Source organism: Geotrypetes seraphini, chromosome 8, assembly GCF_902459505.1.
Source record: "Geotrypetes seraphini chromosome 8, aGeoSer1.1, whole genome shotgun sequence".
Lineage (NCBI taxonomy): Eukaryota > Metazoa > Chordata > Amphibia > Gymnophiona > Dermophiidae > Geotrypetes > Geotrypetes seraphini.
Genome location: NC_047091.1, coordinates 160,774,476 through 160,800,620, shown reverse-complemented (window position 1 = coordinate 160,800,620; position 26,145 = coordinate 160,774,476). Strand labels below are relative to the sequence as shown.

At 45.8% G+C, this 26,145-nt stretch overlaps 1 protein-coding gene across 17 annotated transcripts in view; it reads left to right on the top strand.

The window, feature by feature from the left end:
• ATXN2 (ataxin 2) overlaps positions 1-26,145 on the top strand; it is a 735,162-nt gene that overhangs the window by 180,638 nt on the left and 528,379 nt on the right. For 15 of the 17 annotated variants that reach the window (XR_004540365.1, XM_033955181.1, XM_033955169.1 and 12 more), the window contains exon 4: positions 4,554-4,625. The exons of the other annotated variants lie outside the window; for them this stretch is intronic. Coding sequence is in view for 14 of the 15 variants with exons in the window: in XM_033955181.1 (XP_033811072.1) it covers positions 4,554-4,625 (72 nt within the window). In the remaining variant the exon portion in view is untranslated. The remainder of the gene's footprint in view (positions 1-4,553; positions 4,626-26,145) is intronic. 17 annotated transcript variants of the gene reach the window in all.

Below are 26,145 nucleotides of genomic sequence, written 5' to 3'. Positions count from 1 at the left end.
CCCCTACGTATACACCCTATGATTTGTCTAGCCTTAGATGAAGCCTGCTCCACTTGATTGGCAGTCTTCATGTCTTCACTGATGATCACCCCTAAGTCCCGTTCTGCTACAGTCCTTGCTAGGATCTCGCCATTAAGGGTGTAACTTCTGCATGGGTTTTGGTTGCCAAGGTGCATGACCTTGCATTTTTTGGCATTGAAACCTAGTTGCCAGATCCTAGACCAGCGCTCCAATAGGAGTAGGTCGTGCGTCATATTGTCGGACATTGAGTTTTTGATCGTTACACTCCTTTCTACTACATTGCATAGCTTGGCGTCATCTGCAAATAACGTTATTTTACCTCGAAGCCCTTCTGCTAAGTCTCTTATAAAGATATTGAACAGGATCGGGCCCAAGACCGATCCCTGCGGCACTCCACTGATCACCTCTGTCATTTCAGAGGGGGTGCCATTCACCACCACTCGCTGAAGCCTGCCTCCAAGCCAGTTCTCAACCCATTTTGTCAAAGTGTCACCCAATCCTATAGAACTCATTTTGTTCAACAGCCTGCGGTGTGGTACGCTATCGAAAGCTTTGCTGAAGTCTAAGTATACGATGTCCAGGGGCTCCCCAACATCCAGCTTCCTCGTCACCCAGTCAAAGAAGCTGATCAGGTTGGATTGGCAGGATCTCCCCATAGTAAATCCATGTTGACGGGGATCCCGTAGATTCTCCTCGTTCATGATCGTATCCAATTGATGTTTGATTAGAGTTTCCATCAGCTTGCTCACTATTGATGTGAGACTCACCGGTCTATAGTTTGCAGCCTCCATTTTGCAACCTTTTTTATGGAGTGGAATGACGTTAGCCGTTTTCCAGTCCAACGGGACTATACCTGTACTAAGGGAGAGATTGAAGAGCGCGGATAGTGGTTCCGCCAAGACATCACTCAATTCCCTGAGCACCCTGGGGTGCAGGTTGTCTGGCCCCATCGCTTTGTTAACCTTGAGTTTAGACAGCTCACAGTAGACACTGCCTGGCGTAAACTCGAAGCTACTAAACGGGTCTACTGAACAATCCCTCGTCTGTAGCAGAGGGCCAGATCCCGGCTCCTTGCGGGTGAAGACCGAGCAGAAGTATTCGTTTAAAAGTTTAGCCTTTTCCGAGTCCTCTTCTACATAGTTCCTGTCTGGTTTCCTAAGGCGTACTATCCCGCCTGTGTTTCTGTTTCTGTCGCTAATATACCTGAAGAAGGATTTATCGCCCTTCTTGATGTTCTTTGCTAACGTCTCCTCGTTTCGGAATTTGGCCTCTCTAACTGCTGTTTTGACGGCTCTTGCCTTGACCAGGTAGTCTTCTCTCGAGTCCTGGTTCCCTGATTGTTTGTAAGAAATGAACGCTCTTTTCTTTTCTTTTATGAGGCCCGAGATCTCCACAGAGAACCACTGTGGCCTATTGTTCCTTCGCCGTTTACTTACTGATTTTATATATCGGTTGGTTGCCTCCTGTATGGTATTTTTCAGAGCTGACCACATTTCTTCTACGTTATCTGTTACCGCTTGGTTTTGTAGCGCTTGATGGATGAATTCCCCCATGTCCTCGAAGTTGGCGTCCTTGAAGCTTAGGACCTTGGTCAATGTGTTAGCTTTGGCGAACCCCTTTTTGAGACTGAACCATACCATATTGTGGTCACTGGAGGCCAATGCCTCGCCCACTGAGACCTCTGTGACACTCTCGCCATTTGTAAGTAACAGGTCCAGTATTGCCTGCTTCCTTGTTGGCTCCAGTACCAGTTGTTTCAGTCTTGCTCCCTTTATAGAGTTCAATAGCCTCCTGCTGCTGCTGGATGCAGAGGAAAGTGTGTTCCAATCCACACCAGGCATATTGAAGTCACCTAACAGTACTGTATCCCCACGCAAGGTGATATTCTCTATGTCTCCGATCAATTCCATATCCAGGTCCTCCTGGAGCGGCTGGGGCACGGGCAGTGTGTCTGGGAGGGAATGCATGGATGGGAGAACATCGCAGGGGAGGAGACATAGGCATCCTGGGACTGTCGACCAGAAGAAGCCCTTTCTGGATACGTCAATCGCTCCTCCTAAACTTACTTGCTCCACTTCATCACTGACGCTGACCCATTCTGCTTCTATTCCTTTCTCTCCTCTCTTCTACCTTCCAAAGTATTTAGATCAATGCTGTCTTTTTAAAATGTTTATTTTATTTTTATTTTTCCTCTAACTCTACTTTTCACTTCACTATTACCCTCCAGGTACTTTAGTTAGATTGTGAGCCTTCGGGACAGTAAGGGAATTTTCCAAGTACCTTTCTTATTTCTAATCTTAATGTGTATTTTCTGTAAACCGCTTAGAACCTAACGGATGTAGCGGTATATAAGAAATAAATTACATTACATTACATTACATTACATTACATTACATTACAAAAACTGTTTGGTGGACAAATTGAGTTGTCTTCTGCAACCTCACGAATGGACATTCAATTCCTCGCCTCTTCATCACATTTTTTCTCAGTGGGGAACTCCTCAGATAGATCTCTTTGCATCTTCCCACAACCACAAACTGCCTCAGTTCTACTCCAGGATATACTCTCCTCATCGCCTCGAGGCAGGAGGCATTTCTATTGGAATGGACAAATCTCTTCCTGTATGCATTCCCTCCATTCCCTCTTAATCTCAAGACTCTAGTGAAGCTGAAGAATGATCATGCCACCATGATTCTGATAGCTCCTCGGTGGCCAAGATAACCTTCTACTTCAACTCAGCAGCAGTGAGCCATACCTTCTACCAGTTTTTCCATTTCTGCTTACACAGAGTCAAGGATCTCTCTACTTCATCCCAACCTGCAGTCTCTGCACCTGACAGCTTGGTACCTCTCAACATAACTCCTCTTCAATTTTCTCATCCTGTAAGAGACATTTTAGAGGCTTCTAGAAAGCCTGCCACTAGACAATGCTATCACAAAAAATGGACTAGATTTTCTATGTTTTGCATCTCTCATGACAAGGAGCCTCAAGATTCCTCCTTATCTTCTGTTCTGGATTATCTTTTGCACTTATCTATCTCTGGCCTCAAGTCTATAGCTGTCTGAGTCCATCTCAGTGCAATTGCTGCTTTCCATCAGCCTATTGAAGGGAAACCCACTTTGCTCATCCGGTGGTTTCCAAATGTATGAAAGGGCTTTTCAATGTCAAACCTCCTCTCAAACCTCCAGTGGTTTGGGATCTCAGTGTTGTTGTTGCTCAGTTAATGAAGCCTCCATTTGGTCCAATGTCTACGGCCCATCTGAAATACCTCACTTGGAAAGTCCTCACTTGGACAGTCATTGTCCTCACATCTGCTCGAAGAGTCAGTGATTTGCAAGCTTTAGTAACTGATGCATCTTTCACAGTTTTCCATCATAACATGATGGTCCTCATCCAAAATTCTTACCTAAAGTGGTTTCAGAATTTCATCTCAACTAATCTATTGTACTTACAGTGTTTTTTCCAAAGCCTCATTCTCATCCTGGAGAATCAGCTCTTCATACTCTGGACTGTAAATGTGCTTTGGCTTTCTACTTAGAACGCACCAAACCACACAGATCTGCTCCTCAACTTTTTGTCTCCTTCGATCCAAACAAGTTGGGACATCCAATTACTAAGCGTACCATCTCCAACTGGATGGCTGCTTGAATCTCTTTCTGCTATGCCCAGGTTGGACTCCATCTACAGAGTTGAGTCGCAGCCCACAAAGTCAGAGCTATGGCGGCTTCAGTAGCTTTCCTCAGATCCACTCCTATTGAGGAAATTTGCAAAGCTGCCACCTGGTCCTCGGTTCAAACTTTCACCTCTCATTATTGTCTGGATGTTTTCTCCAGACGAGATGGCCATTTTGGCCAGAGAGTATTTCAAAATTTATTCTCCTAAGTTGCCAACACTTCCACCATCCCATTCTGGTTAGCTTGGAAATCACCCATATTTGAGAATTGGCTGCCTGCTTGTCCTGGGATAAAGCACAGTTACTTACCGTAACAGTTGTTATCCAGGGACAGCAGGCAGCTATTCTCACAACCCACCCACCTCCCCTGGTTGGCTTCTCTGCTAGCTGTCTGAACTGAAGAGACTCGCCCTGTGCTGGGCGGGAAGGCACTCGCACATGTGCGGTGCGGCAGACTCGAAACTTCTGAGTTTCTACAAGCAAGTTTGCTTGCGAGGCTGTCCGCTTCTGGGCTCCGTGGATGATGTCACCTATATGTGAGAATAGCTGCCTGCTGTCCCTGGATAACAACTGTTATGGTATGTAACTATGCTTTATGGAACTGCATAGTGTATTTTTGAAAAAAGTATTCAGTTGCTGCTAATAAAAGTGGATCTCCTTCCTGCATTAAACACACAAAAGCTGGCCTAATTAGGGGGGACATTTTAATATTAGAATAATATTAGAATAATTTACTTTTACATGCATTGTAAAGATTGTGAAAGGTGTATCACAACTTGATCTGGTTTTCTGTACAATAGTACTTTAGATAGCCAGAGTCAAGAAAATGAAAATATCATTTTTTGTTTTACATTTATAGGGATCAAAATGTGAAGTACAAGTGAGAAATGGTGGTATATATGAAGGAGTTTTTAAAACCTACAGTCCTAAGGTAATCACTGAGATTGTTTGGTTGTTTTTTTTTTTAATCTGGTAGTTGTTGTTAATGCAAGGTACAGCATAATACAGTTTTGCCATTAAATATTATACATTCAGTGCCTGTTGGATCCATCTAAATACATTTTCCAGTGCAATAGGTGAGACATTCTAGACCAGGGGTGGGCAACTCAGGTCCTTGAGGGCCAGAATTCAGTAGGGTTTTCAGGATTTCCCCAATGAATATGCATTGAAAAGAAGTGCATGCAAATAGATCTCATGCATATTCATTGGGGAAAAACTGACTAGATTCTGGCCCTCAAGGACCGGAGTTGCCTACCCCTGTTCTAGATAGATGGTAATATCCCCATAGCCATGTGCATTTGCAGAAGGAATCCACTCCAGGTTTTTTCTTTTGCCTCTGCTGTATTTCACTGGGCTCCTTAGCTTCACCTGCAGTTCTTTCCTTCTGCACACATGTCTGCAGGAATGTTTGTTCTCTTCCCATTTTATTTGGTGTATTTTTCATCCCTTTTTTGGGATTTCTGGTTCTTGGTGCATTTTTTCAGCTCTGCCTGCTTTGAGAACACACAGACTTTGGTCTATAGCTGACAGGCCCGATCCCAGTGGGTACCTGTTAGCCAGCCTGTATAGTTTTCTTTGGAGCTCAGGGGTTGTCCCTGAAGTGGTCTCACCTGCTGTTCAGGAGGGGTCAAGCACGGGCTGTTGGGCACCCTTAGGAGACTCGGTGGTGTTCTTCTCATCTCTGCCCATCCAGGTACATATCTGTTGGTCTGCAGGAGTGGAGGTGCAGTCAGATTTAGGGACTGAATAGCAGCCCGAAGATCAGGGAGAGGCATTCCCAGCATGATGCAGTGATTCTCTCATTTGGCTACTGTTAGAGAGCTGAGGCAGGCTGCAGCACAGATCTTTAGACAGGTCACAGTGGGCTGTTAACAGCCTGTGAGGTGAATTGGTGGAGCTTGGTAAAGTGGGATTTTCAGTGTTTCTGTATGTTCCCTTGTGTTCCCCCACCTGAAAAATCCTAGAATTCCTGTGTTTTGTGTTTAGGAAGTGTAAAAAATATTGCGCTTTTGGAGTGAATTTCTTGATGGCGGCCATCTTGAATTTTAACAGTATTTTTTTTCTACAGCTTCCTGCTTTACCAAAACTGCAAATTTTGCCTAGAAACATGTTTGGATGGAGTCTTTGGTCTCTCCTCATATGAATTCTTGCCAAGATTGTGCAAATGTAGCGCTTTTAGAGCATCCTTGTGCTACGTGTTATGTGGTGCAGCTGGGGAAGGCTGCAGCATCAAGCTTAGTCTTTCCCCTGCTGAAACAGGTGACTAAATGCTAAGTTAGCCCATCGGGGCTGCCTTCTTTCAGGGATTGGAATGGCTGTTCAATATGCCTGGCTGTGGACCCTCCGTAGCTTAAGAAACGCATAGTTAAGTCATCTAAGGGTGGCTCTATAGGAGCCAGACATTATTCTGTCGGGCGACAAACTGGAATTTGTCCAGGTTCTGAAGGATTGGTTTGTGGATTCTTCTACATATCGCCTGGACAAAGCACTCAAGGTTCAAACCACTGTTCAGTGATTGCTGGATATACAAGTTATAGAGCCAATGTCGCCCGAACACTTGGGCTCAGGCAGATACTCTTATATATTTTATCGTGCTAAAGAAAGGCTCCAAAGATTGAAGGCCTAGTCTGGATCTTCAGCACTTGAGTGTGACTTTCAAGGTTCCACGCTTTCACACGGAGACCGTGCTTTCAGTCATTACTGAAGTGGCCTCAGGAGAGTTTCTTGCCTCTCTGGATCTCATGCAGGCATACTTACACATTCCTATTTTTCCTTCCAGCCCACTGCAGAATTTTCCGGTTTCATGTTCTGGAACAGCATTACCAATTCTCGATTCTGCCTTTTGGGTTGGCGATAGCGTCCCAGACCTTCATCAAGGTGATGGTGGTCATGGCGGCTTACCTGCATAAAATGCGTCTCCATGTTCATCCTTACTTGGATGACAGGCTGATGCTCCAGGTGCTGGGGGATCTGGACTGGATTGTCAACTTCAGAAAGAGCAATCTGGTGCCCATGCAGTCACTAGAATATCTGGGAGGCCTCCTCAACATGGCTGTGGGCTGTGTCTATCTACCAGAAACCCGCAGGCAGAAACTGTGTGCCCAGATTTCTTCCATTCTAGAGCAGCTGGCTCCTTTGGCATGACACTATCTTCAGGTTCTGGGATCCCTGGTTGCAATGTTGGATGTGATTCCTTGGGCGAGGGTGCACTTGGGTCCTCTTCAGTATGCTTTGCTCTCTCACTGGGCTCTGCACAGGGATGCCTTATAGGCCTGTCTTCCTTGTACCCAGGAAGCTCAAGCAAGCATGGACTGGTGGCTTCTCCCACAGTTGTTCCGAATTGCCTCCTGGATCATGGTGATGACAGATGCCTGCCTTTGGGGCTGGGGAGCCCACTGTACTCGTCCTGTTTAGGGGTGTTGGACGCCCTCTCAGAAGAAATGGTCAATCAACCGGTTGGAGCTCAGAGCCATTTGGCTAGCTCTGATGTGATTGCAAATGATTCTGGAGGGCCAAGCAGTCAGGGTCTTCTTCGACAATGCAATGGCAGTAACCTACATCAATCACCAGGGAGGGACCAAGAGCACCCCTCTGGCTCAGGAAGCCCACCTTCTTTTTCTTTGGGTGGAATGTCACCTCCTAGCTTTGATGGCAGTGCATGTAGCGGGAGTCGATAGTGTTCAGACAGATTTCCTCAGAAGACAGACTCTGGATCTGGGCAAGTGGACTCTTATCTGCAGTGGCAGTCCGAGCCGTAGTACGGCACTGGGGTTGGCAGTTCTTCGACCTCATGGCCATGGCGAAAAACAAGAAAGTGGATCATTTCTTCAGTTGAAGATCCGAGCTGGAAGTGAGGGGCTCGATGTTCTGTTGTAGCCGTTGTCTCAGGAGATTCTTCTGATAGGCCAGGTCATTCGGCGGATCGTGGTCCATCTAGGTCACGTTATTTTGGTGGCTACAGATTGACCTTACAAACACGCAGATCTGAGGCGTCTGCGCAGGGGTCGCAGCCTTTGGCTGAGCACCCACCTGGACCTGCTCACGCAGGGTTGCAGGGTTCAGCCTCCATGGAGGATCCAAGTCACTTTGCTCTTACGGCATGGCTCCTGAGCGTGCAGCCTTAGAGCAAAGGATATTCTGCTATGGTTATTGATATTCTTCTCAAGTTTAATCTAATCTAATCTAAACCTTAGGTTTGTATACCGCATCATCTCTACATTCGTAAAGCTCGACACGGTTAACAAGAGTTAGAAAGGAACTCCAGTGGAGGGAAGAGGCAAAATGAAGAGAAAATTTAAAGGACTAGAATAACCAGAGAGGGAGGAGGAGTTACATTTTTGAGAATAACCAGGTTTTCAGATGTTTACAGAAGAGTTGGAGGGAGCTCAGATTCCTAAGAGGGGAGGTAAGGTTGTTCCAGAGCTGAGTGATTCTGAAAGGGAGGGAAGAACCTAGTTTTCCTACAAGTGAAACGCCTTATAGAGAGGAAAAGGAAAGTTTCAGTTTTTGGGTGGATCTGTCAGAATTGGGGTTAGAGGAGTTCCAAGAAAGAGGAATGAAGGGAGGGAGGATACCGTGTAGGATCTTGAAAGTGAGGCAGGTACATTTGAAGTGGACTCTGGAGATAATCGAAAGCCAGTGGAGCTTGGATAAAAGCGGTGAGACGTGGTCGAATTTGCTTTTTGGAAGATAAGCTTAGCAGCGGTATTCTGAATCCGCTGGAGTCTTTGAAAGTTTTTCTTTGTTAGGCTAAGGTAAATAGAGTTGCAGTAGTCCAGTCTGGAAAGGATGGTGGATTGGATAAGGACGGAAAAGTGTTTTTGATGGAAACAGGATCTCACTTTTCTCAGCATGTGAAGACTGAAGAAACATTTTTTTTATTAGGGAGTTGAGGTAGTCATTGAAGGAAAGTGTAGAGTCAATGATGACTCCCAGAACTTTACTAGAATATTCAAGATGCAGAGTGGGGCCAGAGGACAGTGGGATGGAGGTGGGCAGTTGGTCAAATTTTGGGCCGAGCCAGAGAAGTTTTGTTTTAGATTCGTTCAGTTTCATCTGCATAGTGTGGGCCCAGGATTGAAGGTTTGATACACATGAGGATATGTTCGCCGAAAGGTTGGTGAGGTTCCGGTCGGTCTTGAGGAGGACAAAGATGTCGTCTGCGTAAATGTAGAGTGTTTCAAGGGGGGAGAGATGGAGGAGTTTAAGGGAGGACATATAAATGTTGAAGAGAGAGGTGAGCCTTGCGGAACTCCACAGATCGGGTTCCAGGGGGAGGAAGACGTGCCCTTCATGTTGACTATGTAGGAGCGGGAGCATAAGAACTTCGAGAACCAGTCAAGGACTGTGGAGTTTATGCCTATCTCGGTGAGTTGGTAAATTAGAATATCATGATGGACGACATCAAAAGCTACAGAGAGGTCGAATTGAAGAAGGACGGCGAACTAGTTGCGAGAATGGAGATATTGAACTTTTGAGATTAAGGAGGTCAGAAGGGATTCGGTGCTGAAATTGGGACAGAAGCCGTATTGGTAGGGTTGAAGAATGGTGAATTTCTCAAGGTAGGAAGATAGTTGAGTGGATATGATGGACTCTAGCATCTTGGTAAGAAGGGGAATGTTAGCTATTGGACGGTAGCTGGATGGTGTAGAGGGGTCAAGCTCAGGTTTTTTCAGTAGTGGGGTTAAGGAAATATGGCCCATTTTTGGGGAGAAGAGACCCGAATGGAGGGCGGAGTTTATGAGAATGGTAAGAGATGAGATGGCCTGAGGGGGAGTGTTCTCGTAGAGGTAGGAGGGGAAAGGGTCCAAGGTACAGTTGCAGGATTTCAATTTGAGGCAGAGATTATAGACCAGGGATTCGGAAACAAGTTCGAAGGAAGACCAGGATCTGTCTGCTGGGATAAGGTAGGAGTCTGTTGGGATAGGGTTGGGGTCAATTGGAATCAGAGATTTGTAGGAGATTGCAGGTGGGAAGGAGCGCCTCAAGGTGGAGACCTTATCATTGAAGAACTTTGCTAGAGAATCGGCTGAGGGGGAGGAGGGAAGTATGGAGTCATTTTTGAAGGTTAAGGAACGCCAGATGTTAAATAATGTGCTACTCTGATTGTTGGATTTGGAGATTTTGTCACCGTAGAAGTTTTTCCTTGCTTTTTTTAGAACAGTATTATAGATTTTAATGTTGACCCTCCAGGAGAGTCTCTCTGTAGGGGATTTAGATTTTTTCCATTTTCGTTCCAGAGCACGGCATTTCTGTTTCAGTTCTCTGTGGTATGGGAGGTACCAAGGGGCCTTACGGGAGTAGGAAATGGTTTTAGTGGAGAGAGGGGCGAGGGAATGGATGGTGAACTCGGAGAGGGCGACCCAGTTTTGCCAGTTAGATTCTGGTTCTGCAGGTTTAGAGATGGTGGAAAATTTGTCGAGAAAATTGATCCAGAACAGATTGCTCGAGATTTTTTTACGGAAGGTAATAGAATTTGAGGTGCAGGATGGGGGCCCGAGATGTGACATGAAAATAGGGAGACAGAAGTCTAAGAAGTCGTCAACAATTTCTGCTTACTCTAAGGCCTAGAAGACCTTCCAACATTAGTGTGCCCAGGACCAGGTGGACCCTTATTCATTTCTGATCTCGCCAATTCTCGCCTTTTTTCTGGCTGGCCTGGATAAAGGCCTCACTCTGGCATCTCTTTGGGTTCAGGTGGCTGGACTCTCTTGTTTTAGATCCCAGGATCATTGGTCCTTGGTATCTCATCCTGATGTTGCTAGATTTATGAAGGGGGCTCTTCATGTCAGACTGTCAGTTAAGCAACCTTTCCCTTCCTGGGACATTAACCCAGTGCTGTCTAGCCTTACCAAGGCTCCTTTTGAGCAAGAGGCTTCCCTCTTGGATTTGACACTCAAGACCATTTTTCTGGTTGCCATTATTTTGGTGCAATGTGTTTCGGAACTACAGGTTCTTTCATGCAGAGAATCATTTCTCTGCATCTCGGAGACTGGGGTTTCCCTATGGATGGTTCCTTCCTTCCTGGCGAAGGTGGTTTTGACTTTCCATATTAACCAGGAAGTGCGTTTGCCTGCTTTTCAGCCTACTGGTTCCAGGACACAAGATTGCCTGTTGAAGGAACTGGATGTGCACAGAGTGCTTCTTCGTTATCTGACCATCTGATTGTGCTGACTCATTCAGTTAAGTGGGATGCTCCCACTTCCAAGGCCATGATTTCTAGATGGATCCATAGAGCTATTTCATCAGCCTACATTCTTTCTGGGAAACAGACCCTGTTTCTGTCAAGGTGCATTCTATTAGGGGTGTGGCTTCTTCGTGGGCTGAAGCTAGAGCTGTCTCCCCTGAGGAGATTTGCAGTGTGGCAACATGGTCTTCTCTTCACATGTTTGCCAAATTTTAAAGAGTGAATGTGGTGGCAAGACAGGACCTGCCTTTGGGTCCTCGGTCTTAAGTGTTGGTGCAGCATGCCCGCCCTAGCTTTTTGGGGACTGCCTAGAATGTCTCACCTATTGCACTGGAAAAAAAAGATTATATACAGTAAAACCTTGGATTGCAAGTAACTTGGATTGCAAGTGTTTTGCAAGATGAGCAAAACATTTTATTAAATTTTAACTTGATATACAAGCAATGTCTTGCAATACAAGTACATACAATATACACACATCACAGCTGAGCCAATAGTTCTTCTCTCTCTGACACTAAACAAGGAAAGTCTTGCACTACGAGTACATTGCCTCAAGTACATTAGTAAGATTGTGAGCCTGTCAGGAGTATCTGAATAAATTAATGTAAACCGTTTTGAGCTCCCCTGGGAGAACAGTATAGAAAAGGGAATGAATAAATAAATAAATAAAAATACAGTGTACATGTGTCACATCACAACTGAGCCGATGGTTCTTCTCTCTCTGATGCTGCGGGAGTGTAGTGACTGTTCTAAATGAGCGAGGTTTTGTAATACAAGTACATATAGTATTTTGTATTATCCCAGGACAAGCAGGCAGCATATTCTTAACGTATGGGTGACGTCACCGACGGAGCCCCGGTACGGACCTTTTTAACTAGAAAGTTCTAGTTGGCCGCACCGCGCATGCGCGGGTGCCTTCCCGCCCGACGGAGGAGTGCGTGGTCTCCAGTTTCTTCGTTTCCGCGGAGCGAAGAAGACGCATGTGCTTTTCAACGGCCGTTGAAAACTCTCATTTTGCCTTCCCGCTCGCGATTTTTGATCCACTTTTGGTTCTATTTTTGTCTTTCGACTTCATTCTTCTAAAAAAAAAAAAAATAAAAATTCTTTTTCGTGTCTTTTTCTTTATTTTTGCAGCCGGCCCCGGCGGGGCCTGTTGTAATCATCCAAGCCTCCGGGTTTGATTTCGCGGAGGCCGTGTTTCCCTTCATGCCCCCTCAACCGGGCTTCAAGAAGTGCCAGCGGTGTGCACGCCCGATCTCTCTAACTGACCCACACAACTGGTGCCTTCAGTTTTTGGGTCCAGAGCATCGGGCTGACACCTGCACCCGCTGTGCTACTCTCAAGAAACGCACTCTTAAGAACCGGCAAATACAGCAAAATATTCTTTTCGGTACCGGTTCTACCATGGATCAGGCCCCGACGTCGACGGCACCGCCTAAATCGGCACCGACCACATCGACACCGCCTGATCCTCCTTCGGGGTCGATAGCGCCAGGTAAGCCGGCTAAGAAGCCTTCCACTTCCCTTGAGCGACCTCCAGTTACAGCGGTGACCCCGGTCCTTCCGACGTCCCGCCGATCCCGTAAACGCTCCGCTCCGATCACGGTGAGTGCCTCGTCATCGGCCTCCTCATCGCCGGAGAGTCGAGCAGCACCTATGGTACCGAAGAAATCTAAAGCGGTACCGGTGCCCCCATTGGAGGACCGAATCTCGGCCATCCTCCAGGACAAGCTTCAGGAGCAGCTACAGAAGCAACTCCAACAGCTCCTTCCAACCTTACTGGCACCGCTCCTTCCGGTACCGGTCCAGCCCGAGCCTCGCACCGCTCCACCGGTATCCACTCCCTCGGTACCGTTGGACACATCCATGCCGGTCTTATCTGCTCAGCCTGCACTTCAGACTTGCTCGGCAGAAGACCCTTCCCAGGCCCCAGATCGACGCCGGTCGGATCGGGATCGGCACCATTCCTCCAGGGACAGGGCTCGACGCCGGTCTTCATCCCCCGGCACCGTATCCATGCGATCTGGCAAGTCCCTTTCTAAAACCCGCCATACTGAGCCGGCTATCAGGGACCCAGACCTATGGGAGCAATCCCCACTCGGTACCGAGGAGGATGCCTCTTCTACAGATGAGGAACCCTCCATGGCTGAAACCACTTCTAAGCCCGAGCAATCCTCCTTCACGAAGTTCCTTCGGGAGATGTCCGCGGCTCTCTCCATCCCCCTTGAGTCCGACTCTAAGAAGTCCCAGGCCTTTTTAGAAGCTTTGGACTTCGACCAACCTCCCAAGGAGTTTCTTAAACTTCCTGTACATGATATCCTACGGGAAACATTTTATAAAAATTTGGAGACTCCACTTACTGTTCCAGGTGCCCCTAAAAAACTGGACAGTTTATACCGGGTCATCCCTATTCCGGGATTTGACAAACCCCAATTGCCCCATGAGAGCCTCCTTGTAGAGTCCACTCTCAAAAAATCTCAGGGCTCCAGCGTTTATGCCTCCACCCCTCCTGGCAGAGAGGGAAAGACAATGGACAAATTTGGAAAGCGCCTGTACCAGAATGCCATGCTGGCTAACAGAGCCAACAATTACACCTTTCATTTTTCATTTTATATGAAACACCTGGTCCAACAACTTTCTGCTCTAGAAAAATATGTACCTGAGCGTAAGGTCCCGCTCTTCCAACAGCAGATTTCCAACCTCCTTCAGCTCAGGAAATTCATGGTGCGCTCGATTTACGATTCCTTCGAGCTCACTTCTCGAGCTTCCGCACTGGCAGTGGCCATGCGACGCCTAGCCTGGCTGAGAGTGTCTGACCTTGATGTGAACCACCAAGACCGCCTCGCCAACGCACCCTGCCTTGGGGATGAACTTTTTGGGGAGTCTCTAGACTCCACAACACAAAAGCTTTCGGCTCATGAGACCAGATGGGACACCCTCATTAAGCCTAAAAAGAAGACTCCACCTGCGCGACCATACAGGCCTCAGTCCTCTTATCAACGTCGATTCTCTGCCAGACCGCTGAATCCTCCTCAGCAGCAATCTCGCCGTCCTCGCCAACAACAACACACTCAGGCTCGCTCTCAGTCTCACCAGGCGACCAAGCCTCTCCCTCAGACTAAACCTCCTCAGCCCTTTTGACTCCTTTCTCCAGGGCATAGCCAGTCTCCACCCTTCGATGCCTCTTCCTCAACCTATCGGAGGCCGCCTCACCATCTTTCTCCGACGCTGGGAGGCCATCACATCAGACCTGTGGGTTCTCAACATCATCCGTCACGGATACTCACTAAGGTTCCAGACTCTTCCCATAGATCATCCTCCCGTAGAGTCTGCTTCTCACTCCTCCCAAACTCCACTCCTCCTCAGGGAGGTCCAATCCCTCCTCCTTCTCAATGCCATCGAAGAAGTTCCACCAGACCAACGGGGTCAGGGATTTTACTCCCGCTACTTCCTGGTACCCAAGAAAACAGGGGATCTCCGTCCCATCCTCGACCTCAGGAACCTCAACAAGTGTTTGGTCAAGGAAAAATTCAGGATGCTCTCCCTGGCCACGCTTTATCCTCTTCTATCTCAACACGACTGGCTATGTTCCCTGGACCTCAAGGAGGCCTACACTCACATTCCAATCCATCAGGCTTCGCGTCGCTACCTCCGATTCCAGATACAAAATCACCACTATCAGTACAAGGTGCTGCCCTTTGGTCTCGCATCATCACCCAGGGTGTTCACCAAGTGCCTGATTGTGGTAGCGGCTTTTCTCAGGTCCCACAACCTACAAGTGTTCCCATACTTGGACGATTGGTTGGTGAAAGCGACTACATCTCCGCTTGTGCTGCAAGCCACTCATCAAACCATCTCTTTCCTCCATCTCTTGGGGTTCGAGATCAATTATCCCAAGTCGCATCTGCTTCCTACGCAGCGCCTGCAGTTCATCGGAGCAGTTCTCGATACCAATCAGATGAGGGCGTTCCTTCCTGCCGACCGGCACCGGACTCTACTTCACCTTTGTCGGCAGGTGCTCCTTCATCCATCCATCCCTGCTCGCCAGATGATGGTCCTTCTAGGCCACATGGCCTCGACAGTCCATGTGACTCCTCTGGCACGACTCCACCTCAGGATACCTCAATGGACCCTTGCCAACCAATGGTCACAGACCACGAATCTTCTTTCTCATCCCATCTCTGTGACATCGTCTCTTCAGCAATCTCTTCAATGGTGGTTGAACTCCTCAAATCTCTCCAGGGGACTTCTCTTCCATCCACCCCCTCATTCCATGGTCATAACCACGGATGCTTCCCCCTATGCATGGGGGGCCCACTTGGGCGATCTCCGCACCCAGGGACTTTGGACCCCTCAGGAGCGTCAACATCACATCAACTTCCTGGAGCTCAGAGCCATGTTTTATGCTCTCAAGGCTTTCCAGCATCTCCTCTACCCTCAGGTTCTTCTCCTGTGCACGGACAACCAAGTCGCCATGTACTACATCAACAAGCAAGGCGGCACCGGATCTCGTCCCCTTTGTCAGGAGGCCCTCCGAATCTGGACCTGGGCCACAGCCCACAATCTTTCCCTCAAGGCTGTCTATATCCAGGGCGAACAGAACTCCCTGGCCGACCAGCTCAGCCGCATCCTGCAACCTCACGAGTGGACCCTGGACCCTCCTACTCTCCACTCCATCTTTGCTCGCTGGGGCACCCCGCAAGTGGACCTATTTGCAGCTCCTCACAACCATCAGCTGCCCCAGTTCTGTTCCAGACTCTTCTCTCCGCATCGTCTGGCCCCAGATGCATTCCTACTCGACTGGACGGATCGGTTCCTCTATGCCTTTCCTCCACTCCCTCTGATGTTGCGGACCTTGTTCAAGCTCCGCAAGGACAGGGCCACCATGATTCTCATCGCCCCCCGGTGGCCCCGACAGCACTGGTTCTCCCTTCTGCTCCAGCTCAGCTCCAGGGAGCCCATTCCTCTTCCTGTGTTTCCTACTCTGCTTACACAGCAGCATCAGTCTCTACTGCACCCCAATCTGTCTTCCCTCCACCTGACTGCTTGGTTTCTCTCGGGCTGACCTCTCCAGATGCCCTGTCTCAGCCTGTCCGTCGCATTTTGGATGCCTCCAGGAAACCCTCCACGCTCCAATGTTACCATCAGAAGTGGACCCGGTTTTCCTCTTGGTGCCTCCGGCATCATCACAATCCCACCTCATTGGCGGTAGAGACCATTCTGGACTATCTGCTCTCTCTGTCCGATGCTGGTCTCAAGTCTACCTCAATCAGAGTCCACCTCAGTGCCATCACTGCTTTTCATGAGCCTATCCTCGGAAAACCTCTCACGGCTCAACCTCTGGTTTCCCGGTTCATGAGAGGCCTCTTCAACATCAAACCACCTCTACAGCCTCCTCCTGTCGTCTGGGACCTAAATGTGGTTTTGTCAGCCCTCATGAAACCTCCCTTTGAGCCTCTTGCTACTACTTCGCTCAAACTTCTCACATGGAAGGTGCTTTTCCTCATTGCCATCACCTCTGCCAGGAGGGTCAGTGAACTGCATGCACTGGTCGCCGATCCACCATTCACAGTTTTTCACCATGACAAGGTGGTTCTGCGTACCCATCCTAAATTCCTTCCCAAGGTGGTTTCGGCTTTTCACCTCAACCAATCTATTGTATTGCCTGTCTTCTTCCCAAAACCCCATTCTCATCCTGGAGAACAGGCGTTACACACACTGGATTGTAAACGTGCCCTTGCTTACTACCTTGACCGTACCAGGGCTCACCGTTCCTCCCCTCAACTTTTTCTGACCTTCGATCCCAACCGTCTGGGTCGTCCTGTCTCTAAACGAACGCTGTCCAATTGGCTTGCTGCCTGTATTGCGTTCTGTTATGCTCGGGCCGGCCTGTCCCTGGAAGGACCTGTCACGGCCCATAGGGTCAGAGCTATGGCTGCTTCTGTGGCTTTCCTCCGTTCCACACCTATTGAGGAAATCTGCAAGGCGGCCACTTGGTCTTCAGTTCACACGTTCACTACTCACTACTGTCTGGATACCTTCTCCAGACGGGATGGACACTTCGGCCAATCTGTGTTACAAAATTTATTTTCCTAATGGCCAACCATCCCCCCTCCCTCTCTGTTAGCTTGGAGGTCACCCATACGTTAAGAATATGCTGCCTGCTTGTCCTGGGATAAAGCACAGTTACTTACCGTAACAGGTGTTATCCAGGGACAGCAGGCAGATATTCTTACGACCCACCCACCTCCCCGGGTTGGCTTCTTAGCTGGCTTATCTTAACTGGAGACCACGCACTCCTCCGTCGGGCGGGAAGGCACCCGCGCATGCGCGGTGCGGCCAACTAGAACTTTCTAGTTAAAAAGGTCCGTACCGGGGCTCCGTCGGTGACGTCACCCATACGTTAAGAATATCTGCCTGCTGTCCCTGGATAACACCTGTTACGGTAATTAACTGTGCTTTAAAGTTTTTGGGTTGTGGAACAAATCGTCTGAGTTTCCATTATTTCCTATGGGGAAATTTGCTTTGATATACGAGTGCTTTGGATTACAAGCATGCTTCTGGAATGAATTATGCTTGCAAACCAAAGTTTTACTGTAGTTACCCTGGTAAGCTGTTTTCCAGTAGATAGGTGAGACATTCTAGACTCCTGCCCAGTGCTTCCTGCGCCTGCCTACTGTTTCAGTCTGTTTATGCTACTCCAAGCTGATTCTTGGGTGCCTTTCAGCCCTTGGGGGCTGGGAAGAATTTGTATATATGTTTCCAGTTTATATGGGAGTAGTTCTGAGCTCCTATGATGCCTTTGTTGGTGGTTGACATTACTGTTTGATTTATTTCTTGAGCAGAACACTTTATTTCTAAGCCTGTTGCTACAGGTGCCTCTACTTCATGTGTATTAGGTGGCTCTCAGTGCTTGGGTACTAACTGCAGGTGGAGCTAAGGACCCCAGTGAAGTATAGCAGAGGAAAAATGAAAAATCTAAAGTGGATTCCTTCTGCAGATGCATGCGGCTATGGAGATATTACCATATGTCTAGAATGTCTTCTCTATCTATGGAAAAGAGCTTATCAGGGTAAGTACATAATCTATTTTTCCTTAGCATCCCTGCCACACCATCTGGACAAGTGGACTTTTGTGTTCTTCTTTCACAAGCAGACGATAGGACAACACTAGGATGTAGGCTGGTTCTCTGCTGGATCATTCCAGAATTTCTGTACCTCTAGCTTATGGTAAGGGTTTTTGGGCTTGTGCTGGTCCTAGGTCTAGCTCCTTGGTGCATGGATCCTTTGACCTAGTCCAATGATCAAGCCTAACAGCCTCATTCCTGCCCTTGGTTGCTGGGGGGTGGGTCCCAGATTCCCCTCCCTGCTCTTCCTCCTGCCCCTTCTTGGGGACGCTCTGCAGCTCTGGATATTCTAGGTCCTTCCAAAGCAGATTTAAGCTGGGCAGAGTCCAAGTTGGGACTCCCAATGGTCCTGGAGAGCCTAAACACATCCATCTTGCTGAAAGATTCTGCATAAGATGCAGAGGAGGAAGTATGGTCCTGGTTATTTGTCTCCTTGGGAAGGAAGAGCTCCCTAGCCTCTTTGATGCCATCAGGAAAGCATTGTGACTGTCTTTACATAGGAGCTGGATGAAAGGGTACTCACTCTTGGAGGGCCTAGTGGGATCCTCCAAGGCCTTTCCCTTCCACAAAGTGCTTGGGCACAGAGTAGGAGTCCTTGGGCAGAAAGGGAGGAGAACAAAGACACTTGAGTCTTTTCTTCCTTCTGTTTGAAGAGATTGACAAAAATTGGAGTGTCCCCAAGTTAGATGTATTAAGATCGTGATCTCTGTGGAAGAATACTCAGGGCTTAAGGAGACACATGAGAGGAAGGTGGAGCACCTTCTCAAACAGAACTTCTCTTCAAGAATGACGGGTGTGTAGGCTGCCATCTATAGTAGTTATTGTCAGTTTTGTTTGTAGCCCCCCCAATGTATGGTGGTAGGGGTTAAGTGAAATGCGCACTGACCAACCCAGGTTTAGTTCCCTCACAGATGACTCACCAGGAAGTAGAATAAACGAGCACAGCCAGAGGTGATTATATAAAGAATATATTATAGAAATAGGCTTACAGAAAAGCAATATTTATAATCATTACAATTAAGCATTACAATTAAATAGAGAGCATAGCAGTTTCCCTGCCTTACAGAGTTCAGAGGAAAAGAGGGACATAGAAGCTTGCAGTTCTAGGGAGAGCCAGAGAAAGAGAGAGAGATAGGACGAAGACCCCTCTCCTCCAGAGATAGATAGATAGATTGATAGCTCCATTGATAGCTTGATAGAAAAAGAGATAGATGTGTGTTGCAGAGAGGAGGCTTTTATACCTTGGAATCTTATTCTGAATAAAGAAATTATTGTATCTCCCAGTATCTTTCTGTTTAGAATTTGTAAACTGTTTGAGACAATGGTTAATTTAATTGCTAAGGAGGGTGTGATACTTGCAAGCATGGTGATGGGATTAGTCTCTGGCTTCTTTGTCCCATTCAAGCAGGCCATTGTCCTAAGCACCCGCTTAATCAGACATTAACACCTTTTAGCTAGTCATGATTTAATCAGGGCTACTTAAAACCATATCAGGGATACTTAAAACAGTCTTCCTGTCCTCAAGGTCTATCTGCATTCCCATGCCAGAGTCAGATTGATATAATTTCCCATAGGCCTCGCTGACATAAGTAATGCCAACTAAAAATGCTGAATGGTAGTGACAGCTAGGCTGACATCTCACATATTTTTTTTTTATTTTTTATTTTTTAATTCTTTGAAATGAGGGCAAGCTTGTGGTACCCTTCTTTAAACAGCCAGTCTGCAATTAGCAGATTCTTCTTTTACCTCCAACATTATAGTCGCACGTCCCCTGTGCTTCAGAATCTCCAAGCTATGAAGATAAACAATTCCCATTATGAGTTCAAACCTCTGTCTTAGGTTGTATAGGCCATCATCTGGGCGGGGATCCCAGTATGCTTATATCTTACCCGTCGTTGAGCGAATGAACGGTGCATAAGGGATGCAGGAAGCTTTTTCAAGAGGTTCAGGTATAAAGGTACCAAGATATCATAAGAGAGTAAGCAAGTATGGGATATGGGATAATATTATATCTGACCCTGGTAAGGCAATGAAATAGGCCATGCCAAATTAAAACCAAATTAAAACCAAATTAGAAAGTGTCAGAGAAGATACTGGAAATACATGTATAACTGCCTTAAAAAGCTAGAAGGAAGCTTGTGAGATAAAGAAAAGTACATGTGTTTCACTTTACAGCAAAGGAAAATCATAATAATACATAGCAAAATTTGTACAATAATTAAGATAATGATAGGGTGAATGAAAACATTAAATATGTGGTTTGCAGTGGGCGAATACCCAAAGAAAAGTTCCCAAACTGAGACATGAGCGTCTTGTAGCAAATTTTCTACAGTTTGTGCAATCTGTCCATTTTCAAAAGTGATAGTATGATTCACTTCTTTGGAGGTTTTCTTGAGTTGTTCAATGTAGGCATGGAGTTCAGTAAAGTTCAGCAGCTTTCGAAATGTCTCGTTGCCCATACCAAGAGGTAGTGGATGTACAGCATATGAAATAAAGTCTGGAATGTCCATAGAATAGGTTAAATAGGTGGAATTGTACAGCAAAGCGTTCTTAGGAAGGTGGCTATATCCGATGAACAGGAAACATTTTGTACAGCATGTGTGTAAAAGTCTTTGCAGTCAGGGTGCAGGAAGATGAATTAGTCCAGCAGGATCCGGCAGTCTCTTTAAACTGGTGAGATGCACACTTGGGATGAAATTATATTTGCACAGGATCTGATGTTTGCACAGGATCTGTCAGTCACTGGAAACTAGTGGTGTTCACCCTTGAGATGAAATGATGTCTGTGCATATAGGGAGGGATTTGAAAAGAGTCCCGATATCATTCAGCAGCTGTACTCCAGTGTGATCCAAATAAGAGATAGGAAACGAGAGAGAAACCATGTTGCCTGTACTGAATGTAGAGAGAGAGAAACCAGGTTGCCTGTACTGAATGTGGCAACATGTGACAATATTAATGCATTTACTTGGTATAGTTATGGTAAAAGAGAGGCAATATTCAGGTACTTAAGGTTCTTAATCAGACATTCCAAAAATATATGTTTTTATGTGCTGCATATAGCTATTATGGCACTTCAGAGAAACCATAATTCTGTACTGAATGTATATATAAAAAAAATGATGTCAGAAATATGTACTGAATTTAATTTTAATTTAATTTAATTCTTATATACCGCTAATAACCGTGAGGTTTCTAAGCGGTTTACAAAAATGATGCATTAAAAGATACAATAGATAAAAATAAATAAGATAGGTACTTGGAAATTTCCCTAGTGAAGAGCATAGAATAAACACGGTATAGATATAGAATAAAACCTTTTCTTAAAAATATAACCCCTAACTAAGCTACATTTAGCATATGCAAATGATAGGGAAAAAAGAACATTGCACAATTGGGCTAGTTAAAAAAAAAATGGGGAAAAGAGCTCTAGAAATGGCCAATTTGTTTTAAACTAAAACAAATAGACATAAGACAGACCACATGGCACAGACAACATAAAACACAAAGTATGAGGCGTAAGGCTATTCTTCCCTCTGTCAAGTGTGCAGGGCTGAATTTAACTCTGCAAATAAACACATTGTTATAGAAATAAAAACAGCAAAGATGAACACCTGAGTTGTACAACTAATGCATATCATAACCATCTCACATTCAGAAAAGGCATAAAGCTAATATCTTCTTTGGAACGTCTCTATCTCTGCAGTGATAAAGAGGAACCTTGGAAAACATTAGAAATATCTTTGTGCCAAAATTGGTCTGGGATGGCTATGTATATATATCCGAACTGCTGCTAAGAAAAAGAAAAAAAAAACCAAAAAAACATTTCAAATTAGCAGCATCCTCAAGGTCACTTAAAGCAAACTTTGTCCATGTTCCATTCAGGCCAACCTGGACCACATGTCTGCCACCTGGGTCCCACTACACTCGGAGGAATGGGCACTGCGGTGCAGAAGTCAGGTGCAGGCTAGATTTGTCTGCTTTCGTCTGCACTGTCGTGTCCTGGCATTCAGAGGCAAGGGGCAAATTCCGAAAATCATTAGTCATGTCTAGGACAGAGAAAAATGCACATTTAGGGTTAAATTTCACAGTAATGTCAGAGCAAGAGGCAGCCACTGGCACTACAGGCCTTGAAATCTTAGTTAGGGCCCGAGAGTCTATAGTGAGCCTAACAGAGCCCTCTGGTTTAGCATCTGACCAAGCTGGAGAGCCAAATGCTAAAGAGATAGGTCCACTCAGACCTCTCTCCTCCATCTTAAGCACCAGTTCTGTTGCTGGAGAAGTACTGGTTGCTTGTTTGTGGTTGAGGATCTTCGGCCTCAAACAAAATTTCTGTGTACCTTTTCCCACAGTCTTGTGCCCAAATTGAAAGATCTGCAGCCTCTGAGTGAGTTACACTATGATCATGCTTCTGCACTGGCATGCTACACTGTGTGGCTAACTGCACAGGAATAACCTCATGAACCAAAGGTTTAGAAGCATTTAGAATTCCCAGCCACCTCAACTATTTCTTTGGCTGTATTCTCACTCGTGCTGGCAGTAGTTTCTACAATGTCTTTCATTTGTTCCTTTTGTGGGATAGACACACACTTTGAAGCTGTGTCATTTAGACCCTGAATCTCACAAATTTCCATATTTTTCTGATCTCCAGTAGGAGGCGCTCTATCTGTGAAACTGATTCTAGCCCCTGTATCAATCAAAGTTAATTTATCCTGACCCTCTATGGTAGTATTAACATTGGGGCGGCCGTAAGTGTCCAATATCAAAGGTGCCACATACCTCAAGCTGAATTCTGAGTTTGACATCTTTCCCTTATCCTGTGTCTCCAAAAGTGAATCCACAGGTAAGTGAAAGGAGTCTGGCTGGGCTGTGAAGGCCTGAGTCACCTTGGCATTCAGACACAGAGAGTCAGGACATCCCTATGGACTAGCACTGTTGTTCCTAGCTGTCAAATCACTTTTTACCCTGTCCAATTCTATCTGCATTGTGTGCCGATCCTGTTCCCATTTCATTTTCTCTTTTTCTAATGCTTCTGTCTGTGCTCTGTGCTCATGGAAAGGAATGTAAGTGGAGGCATTTCTGTAACTACCTCTGACATGCCCTCTATTTCCTGTGTGTGGTGTTTTCTTGTATTGGGGTGCTCCCTCAGCACGCCACCTTCTAACTTCTGAAACTGAAATAATTTGAGCTGGCTGGGTCTTCCACACAGACCCAATCCTGAGCAGTAAAGTGTCAAAAGGTGTAGTTTTAGGGTCCTCCGAGAACAACAGAAGGTGTTTAGTAATCTCTGGAGATAATAATTCTAATAGGAATTCTTTATGTTCTCTCTGACCATAATCTGAGGAACTGGGCCAATGTTCATGTTCGTTAAGTACCACGTTGATTACCCACACTCTATATGCAAACTGCTCTAGTGTATCACTTTGCAGGGGTGAAAGAGTTCTAAGTACTTGCAAAGAGGTGCAGTGAAATAGTTGTTCGATGCCCATCTTTACAAATTGGTATGGATGAACAAGAGATCCAAATTTATAATAATGTGGACCCAGGGCTAGGTGCATAAGCTTATCAAAATCTGCATTGTTCCTTTTGTATTTCCCTAGACCCCAGTGAATCAGTATGTCAGTAGCCCATTTGCACCATTCATTTATGTTAAAAGGCATAGGGCCCACTTTTTCCACTATTCTTTCAATGTCACTATCTTTCATATGTCCCTGCAGCACTACAGTTACTGGAGCTGTGTCACTTATAGGGGTACTATTGGTATTGCTCTGGCCTGGTAATGAATTTTCCTCACTTTCGTTTGTCGGTTCTTCTTCCTGTTCTACATCTGTAGCTAGTTTACCTTTTTGCTGGCCTGCTACAAAAACAGTGTTTTGTTTTTCAATAAACTGACTACATAGATTATAGGGTGAACGATAGGGTGAATGTTGCACTGGTGCAGACGGCAGAATCTGTGAGGAGAGAGCATTAACCTGTCCCTGTGAGGCACATTTTGACTTTAAATACTTTAATTCTGCCTTGGCCTCTTCTAATTGTTCATTTACAGTTAAAAAGGAATTTGTAGCTTGAACAATTTGGGTTCTTAGCATGGATATATTAATTTGTGCCTCATCTAAGTCTTTGGACAGCTGATGGCACTGAGTGTTCAAGTCAGTGTTTTCTTGTCTTAGGCTAATAAGTCCTCTACATAAGCCCTGAATGAAAAGGCATTTGGTTTATTTGTTTTCTTTCTAAACTCCTGAGAATGAGAAACCATTTGTTTCTGAATATCGTGCCATGTGTGTTCTGGAAAATTACCCTCATATGGACCCCCTTTCTTGTCAAAATATTTGTGTACAATATCTGTGAGTTCTTGAAAATCAAAAGGGTTCATATTTGAGGCTGCAGAAGTCTGCCTTGGTTCGTGGGCCTTGCTCATATATTTCATGAGAGAGAATGAGCTTCTAAATGTCCCTATCTATGTGTAGCCTTTGAGATTGAAATGCTCCCACTTATGAAGGAGGGAGACTTTAGTTAATAGGTAGAAAATCGAGGTAAAGCGTGTTAGGCAAGAGTCATTGGCATAAATAATACACTTATGCCTACACTTGCCCCCACTGGTTACTACCTGAAATTTACAAGCAGAAGTTTAGCAGGAAAAAATATAAGAAGTCTGTTAGAAGAGCAGAGGTGTCAGCTGCCAGTTCCAGTCCAGTGTGCACTGGGCCTTTCACCAGGGCAGAGACTGACAAGAAATAGAATTAAAAGCGCAAGGTAAAAAAGTAAAAGTTATTAGTACAGATGTGGCGTGTCCTAATTGAGTGACTGTTTTCACTTTGAACCCTGCTTTTCTTCAGAGCAGCTCAAATATTCTTACATGCAACACCCTAGCAAGCATATAATAACAAATCATACAATGCAAACTAGCACAGGTAAACTACAAAGACTTTTGATAGTAAAATCTCACCAAATATAAAACCCAAAATATTACTGAAACTTTTCACAAGTGTGTCATCCAGTCTAAAACAATTTTAAGGATTCCAAAAGGACTTTTGATTTCTATCTCACTCTGTCTATCAATCAAAAATACAAAGTCTATTATTAAATAAAATCTCACCAAGTATAAAACCCCACAATATTACTGGAACTTTTCAACAGTGTGTCATCCAGTCTAACGTACAATCAATCTAAGGGTTTTCCAAGGACTTTTGATTTCTATATCACTCTGTCTATACATAATCCTATTGCACAGTAAATAAAAAGAGGAAAAAAAACTTGAATTCTACTTACCCAAATGAAATCATCAGGAAGGACCGAGACAAAGCCCCCAAAATGTCAGTTTCGTTCGTAGCCCCCCCAATGTATGGTGGTAGGGGTTAAGTGAAATGCGCACTGACCACGAAAACATTACAGCTTGCATAATGAGACTCCGTGCCTGGTCCCTCTCGGTACAGATGAAACTAAACGAATCTAAAACAAAACTACTCTGGCTCGGCCCAAAATTCGAACACCTGCCCACACTTTTCACACTACCCACAGGCGATACACTACAGCTCGAGTTCTCATGCAAGGTCCTTGGTATCACTATCGATTCCTCTCTCTCCCTCAATGACCACCTCAACTCCTTGGCAAAATCATGCTTTTTCAGCCTTCACATGCTGAGGAAAGCTAGATCCTACTTCAGCCAACAATACTTTACCATCCTTGTCCAATCCATCATCCTCTCCAAACTAGATTACTGCAATGCCATCTACTTAAATCTATCAAAAAAAAGTATTCTAAGACTCCAGCTAATCCAGAACACTGCAGCCAAACTGATCTTCTCAAAACGCAAGTCTGACCATGCCTCCCCACTCCTTGCCAAACTTCATTGGCTCCCAATAATCTCCAGAATCCATTTCAAATGTTCCTGCCTGGCTTTCAAGATCATTCACGGAATCCTGCCTCCTCTTATCCCACTGTCTTTCAACTCCTCCAGTCCCGACTCCTCCAGAACTGCCCAAAGGCTTAAACTAGCCTTCCCCTCTCCACGCGGCATCCACTATTCAGGCAAACTGGGAAAATCCCTTCTCTTCAAAATCACAGGTCTTTGGAATGACCTCACCACCCCGCTGCGGAACCTGAGCTCCCTTCAGTTATTCCGTAAACAACTGAAAACCTGGC